The sequence below is a fragment of the Poecilia formosa genome, unplaced genomic scaffold (genome assembly GCF_000485575.1).
Source record: "Poecilia formosa unplaced genomic scaffold, Poecilia_formosa-5.1.2 Scaffold213, whole genome shotgun sequence".
Lineage (NCBI taxonomy): Eukaryota > Metazoa > Chordata > Actinopteri > Cyprinodontiformes > Poeciliidae > Poecilia > Poecilia formosa.
In genome coordinates, this window is record NW_006800152.1 from 1 (window position 1) to 6,199 (window position 6,199).

The 6,199-nt window shown below is 37.1% G+C and overlaps 1 protein-coding gene across 1 annotated transcript; it reads right to left on the reverse strand.

Moving 5' to 3' along the window:
• Positions 1 to 2,949: 2,949 nt before the first annotated feature.
• Positions 2,950 to 6,084, reverse strand: LOC103148835 (trace amine-associated receptor 1-like). The gene has a single exon (XM_016679482.1). The coding sequence runs from the start codon at positions 5,030 to 5,032 to the stop codon at positions 4,091 to 4,093; it is 942 nt and encodes a 313-aa protein (XP_016534968.1). The 5' UTR covers positions 5,033 to 6,084; the 3' UTR covers positions 2,950 to 4,090.
• Positions 6,085 to 6,199: the final 115 nt, after the last annotated feature.

A 6,199-nucleotide genomic window follows, 5' to 3' on the forward strand; every position in this document is an offset into this window, starting at 1 on the left:
CTGGAAAGGCCCCATTAAAGCAGAGAACTATGTTCAGGTTCTAAAACAACATATGCTCCTATATAGACGTCATCTCTTTCAGGGAAGACTCTGCATTTTTCACAAAGATAATGCCAGACCACATTCTGCAGCAATCACAACATCATGGCTACGTAGAAGAAGGATCCGGGTACTGACATGGCCACCCTGCAGTCCAGATCTTTCACCTATAGAGAACATTTGGCGCATCATAAAGAGGAAGATGCGACAAAGAAGGCCCAAAACGATTGAACAGTTAAGAAGTCTGTATTAGACATGAATGGGAGAGCATTCCTATTTCTAAACTTGAGAAACTGGTCTCCTCTGTCCCCAGACGTCTGAGTGTTGTAAGAAGAAGGGGAGATGCCACACAGTGGTAAAAATGGTCTTGTCCCAACTTTTTTGGGATTTGTTGATATCATGAAATTTTGAAACATATTTTTCCATTAAAATGATACATTATCTCAGTTTAAACTTTTAATCTGTGATTTGTGTTCTATTGTGAATAAAAAATTAGATGTTGGCACCTCCAGGTCATTGCATTCAGTTTTCATACACAATTTGTTTAGTGTCCCAACCTTTTTGGAATCCAATTTGTATTATAGCCGTGCCACAAGCAAGCGTACACTCCGGATTTGATGGCCGTACTCCTTTCTGGTCCAAAAGGTTTGAGTTTTGGGCCTCAAAAAGCCAGGGGCACGCTGAGCACCGTGAACTTTCCTGAGCCTCTGCAAGTATCCTAAAGCTAATCTCTGAACAGTCTGGGTTTCTGCTTCTGAGCTAGTTGTTAATTATTTTAATTTTTTTAAATAATTAAGGCTAATTCTTATTTGCTAACCGCTGTTAGCCATGACTAATTTAATTTTTCAGTACTATAAAAATAAACTAAGGCCTTTTATGTTATTGAATTCATTATCCACCTTATTCCTACTCCCCATGATGCTTTGCGTGAATTATGGGCGCGACTTCCGCCGCAAACCAGAACTGCCATTTGTCTACATGTTATCCTAATGCTAACCGGCTTTCATCAGAGCTTTTAGGCTATAAATATGTGGGAACACCAGCTATCAAAGCTTAAATGTGACAATATTGGTTTACCACAACCTACAGCTATTGCGGGAAGGGATGACAACTTGAAGAAATGGTCTAATATCTTCAGGTCTCACTAGCATATGTAGCTACCCGCACTAGCATATGTAGCTACTTCACTGACTCAGTTGCTCCGGATGCAGATGTGGGTTATCTTCCGTTGGCTTTTTGTCCACACAATGAAATGAGCACACATAAACCATTTTGGGTTCTCTCTTCAAGTTTAGAATTGTTGGCCAAATTCCTTTTGTTTGCTTATCTGACAGAAGGCAATGAAAACTACCACTTTTGTTTTGGGAGCACGTTCAAAGCACACTTGCTGCAGCCACAAATTAAACGTGATCTGATTATTAGAGTACAGCCACGAACAGCACAACAGTTGCCCGAGCTCCACAAGGGCATCTTACGACACTTTCCAGAGGAAGGTCGCTTTCCACCGAATCACATCACATATTAACACAGGTAAGTGTGATTCGGTTCAGTTCTAGTCCAGTGGGGAGATTCTCCGTATTATGGTCTGGAACGCAGCAGTTGAGGTTATTTCTCTTCTGATTTGCAGCAACACTCGGCAACAGAGAACCTCAAGATTCTGGTTCTGATGGATTAAATAAACCAGATATTTTGTCTTATAAATAAAATTTCCTGGCCCAATCATAATGATGAACACTCAGATCATGAACTTTATTATTTTTTAAATTCAAACAAAAAATAAAATTTACATCACACCAAGCTGCTAATGTGTAGTTCTGGTGTTTTACACCGTCAGCACAAACTTGGAGCTCAGATCTCTGACCAGTTTTTCTGCTTTTCTCTTTATTACTGTCAGTTCTTCAGAGAAATGAGCTGCTAACAGCGCTGCTAATTCACGGTCATTCCATAACAAAACGTAACGATCGTGTTCCTGTCGCTCCCCATGATTAAACTCACAAATCTGTACTGAGCAGCTCTCTGATAGCAGACGGTGTGTCTGTAAACATGCTTTACTAAATATTGTATTATAACCGAAAAGAGAGATGTAACGTCTATCATGAATATAGATTAGCAAACAACCCTGCAAATTACAATGAAATCTAGCCGCTGGAAGTAACACCTATAATCGCTTCCCCAGTAAGCCCCCCAGGAATAAGGTCAATAGGTGTGCCTCATGGTCAGCTAGCGCTGTTCTGTTATGATGCTGCAAAATGTTATGCACTGATGTTGAGAGAAAAAAAATATGACCCTTATTGGCATATTAAAGAAATGACCATGAAGTTTAAGGGTCATTTATTGTCTTACAATGTCAAAATTTGTTTTCAGCAAATTTAAAGACAATAACAGCAAGTTTGACAAATGATAATTGAATACATATATAACAAAGTAGAAACAGAAACATCCTTTGACCAATTTATCTAAATAGCTTGATTAATTAATGCGCGTTTTAATGGAATTATGAAACAATTCATTTTTCAGCCTTTGTAAAAGCAGCTGCATATACAGTGTAAGTAAATTCCCTGTCTTTTACTCTTTCTTTTAGGTGGAGCTGGCCTCACCTGGGAATGACAGAGGACCTTTCCCCAGGTGACATGTGAGGGGTTGTTTAGCTCTACGTATAAACATGACTCAAAAGAAAATTGACGTTTAAGAAGTTCCTGTTTGACTTCATAACTGCTCACTTCCAGTCTACATGTCTTCACGGCTTCCGAAGGACCTATTCAACATAGTCCTTCGTAGGATACAGCCCCTGAATTTTGACACAAGACATTGTAGTCCCAGATGCTTAAATAAATTGGCTGCCATCTTCCTTGCTTAAACCAACTTAAAAATGTAATGAGAACCTACATTTTGATCTGTGTTCCTTTCTCCTTGGTTTAAACTTCCTTTTGATTTTTGACCAGCTTCTTTATGTTAATCATTTACCTCCACTCAGCCTGCCAGCCTGTTCACTTTCACAGCTGTTACCAATCACCTGATTACCGCAACTGCATCTTATTTCATTTTTCACTCTCGGTTTTAATTTGTTTTAACAATTTCCATTTCCTTGTTTATTTAGTTTCTTTTTATCTTGTCATATTCTGTTGATTTCCCTGATTTTTATTATTTCTTTTAAGGTGTTGGCATATACCATAATTCAGAAAACTGGCACAAAGTTTCTTTAAAACGTCTAAAAACACCAAGAACAGAGTTAAGACAAGTATAAACAACATGGTTATTAAAATATACTACAACAACATAAAAATAGATCTGGCAGGCCTCACTAATTTCTAATACAGAGACTTGCTACTTATTTAACCCTTGTGTTTACAAATGGGGTCCAACCGACCCCTGACCCGTAAAACTTGTATCATTTGCCACAGTCCTCTACATTTGCCTCAGTCTTTGCACGCACAAGGGTTCAATAGCCCAATTCACAAGGTGAACCAATAAAACAATCAATAAAACAGAATGATGTTTTCAAGGAGGCTCTATTTCTGTTAATTATGATGAATTTCTGCTTAAAGCTAACAAAAATACATTAATTTGATAAATTAGCAAAATACAGTTTTAACATTTAAATATAGAAATTTGAGCCCAATTAAGTGTTGAAAACCCTGCCTAAACGTTTTTATCGTCAAAAGCAACTTTTAATCTAACAATTATTGTAATGCAAATTTCAATGTAATAATAATTCAGTGATGAGGCATTAAGAGCCAAAAGTATTTGAAACTATTAAGGTAGTTTAGGTTTTAACAAACTACACTGTTTCCAACTTTCCAAAAGAAAGAAGGTTTCAATTGTGACTAAAATGGGCTATCAAAATATATGAGTTTCATTATGTTACAGATCAAATCAAAAATATAATCACTTCTAATTTTTCGAATTTGTAATATTTCAAAGTCGAAAGTAATGAAAGTCAGCAAAATGTGTCTTGTAACATTACAAAATTCTACCATGTTAAACTAAAATATTGTGAACAATAAAAAGATAACATGTTAAACTGGACCTCAGCACATACAATCAAAATATGTCACAAAGTTGCATTGGAAAAATCTCCTTGAAATATTTTACCAAAAATGATCATTTTAAAGGCCCGTCTGAACCACCTGTAGAAGAAAGCATAAACTAATGGATTCAACATAGAATTGGACCATCCTAACCATTTAAATGCTTCAATAACTACAACAGGTATTGTGAATTTTCCCATACTGTATAAACCTACAGATAAAAAGAAAGGAGTCCAACATATGAGGAAGACTCCCAGTACTATAGTCATTGTTATGTTGGCCTTATTCTCCATCTTACTGAGAGCTGCTTCAGACTTCATAGTGTTCTGGATTTGTCTTGCCTGCTTCTTTGCCACCACCAGAATCTTAAGATAAATTGTTAAAATGATAATTGCTGGAATGTAGAATTCAAAAAATGGTCCAGGACTGGTTTCCTTTGTAGCTATAAATATATCACACCTTCGGTTGAGATTTCCTTGAGTTAAACCACGTCCAGTGATGCTTATAGCAAGCAGAGCTGAAAGAGTCCAGCTCACCAGGATCATGGCCAGAGTAACGCGAACATTCATTTTACTTCTATATGTTAGAGGATGACACACTGCAAAATATCTGTCAATGGATATACAGCACAAATTTAAAATAGACGATGCACACAGTAATATATCAAACAGACCCCGCATTTTACACAGCAAATAACTTGAATTCCAGCATGAACTCAGAGACAATATTGTGCTGAAAGGTAAAACTAAAGTCCCAACCAGCAGGTCAGTCACAGCCAGAGAGAGGATGAGGTAGTTTGTTGGAGTGTGGAGCTGCTTGAAGTAAATGACAGAGATGATTACAAGAAGATTTCCACATGTTATCAGAACTGACCAAGTGACTACAAAAGCATTTAATAGATAGAAGGTCACAGTCTGTCCATCCAGCTCTGCTGATTCATTACAGAGACGTTGATCTTCAACCATTTTTTCAGTCCTGTTGGAAAAAAAAAATCTTTGAACAAAATCTTGCTTGCTTTTATGGAGTTGTAGAGATGGCAGATATTCAAGTGTTCTGTGCTTCACTGCAAGTTTAACACAAAGCTGCAAGTTCTGTTCTCCATGACTGAAAAGCACACTTATATTAGATTTATTATTCCATGTTCATGTGTTCATTGGCTTAACAGGTTTGTGGGTGTAGCCAAGAGTTCTTTGGTATCCAAGGTAAGGTGTTCCTTGGTGTCACATTAAGGAACAATTGACATGCTAATGGTATTTTACTTATGCATTCTTATTTTTTACTTTTTTTGGGGGGGTAATGTGAAAATACATGTGCACAAAGCAACAATGCGCAAGCCGTTTATGGTAGAACCGATTAGTCCTGAAAGCACTGTATGCTAGCTTGACTTTGATAACCTTTACATGTCATGTTTGTTAAACCGACTCGGGGACAAATTTGCAGTTAAAACTAAGTATATGTTCACACTGCATCAGTTCAGATTTTTTGAGAGGTTGAATGCAACCTCGCCGTACAGTACCAGGTCACATTTGAAAAGATCAGACTGGATTTAGGACCACGTATCCAAGTGGCTTTGGCCGCCTTTGTAAAAATCTGATTTGTGTTGTACTGTCATAAAACAATAAAATACATGTCGCATAACGTAAAAAAATATGACTTGGCTCACTTCAGACTGCAGTGTCTGAAGCCAAATATAAAATATAAACCTAATTCTTACATTTTAATTAGACTTGAGAGGTTAAAGTGCTGCAAAGGCCTACTGTAATTACAGGATTTCTTATCCTGTTCTGCATGAAAATAGAAACTTGGAGGCCAAGCTTTATATAAAAACTCGTCAACCTTTGCCCAAAATTGTCCCCTGCCTGAAATAACATTTTAATGGAATCAAAAGGGAGAGTGGAAAAACCACTCTACAACGCTCCCTACTCTGAAACAAGCCATACCTTACATTGTAGACATGTGAAATTTGGTACTGTTAAGAAAATAAATTTAAAATAAGCTAGTTTTAAACTTAACATGTCTCGATTCAAATGGCCTAATTGTGGTTTTAAAATCAGTAACGTATTCTGGCCTATTGACCTTTGTTACCTGTAGTCCCAGCAGATGGTTTGCTAGGATCGTTTGAATAGCCTTTT

Bases quoted from the DNA above. Each gene is read 5' to 3' on its own strand.
- LOC103148835 (XM_016679482.1), bottom strand. From the start codon at position 5,032: ATGGTTGAAGATCAACGTCTCTGTAATGAATCAGCAGAGCTGGATGGA.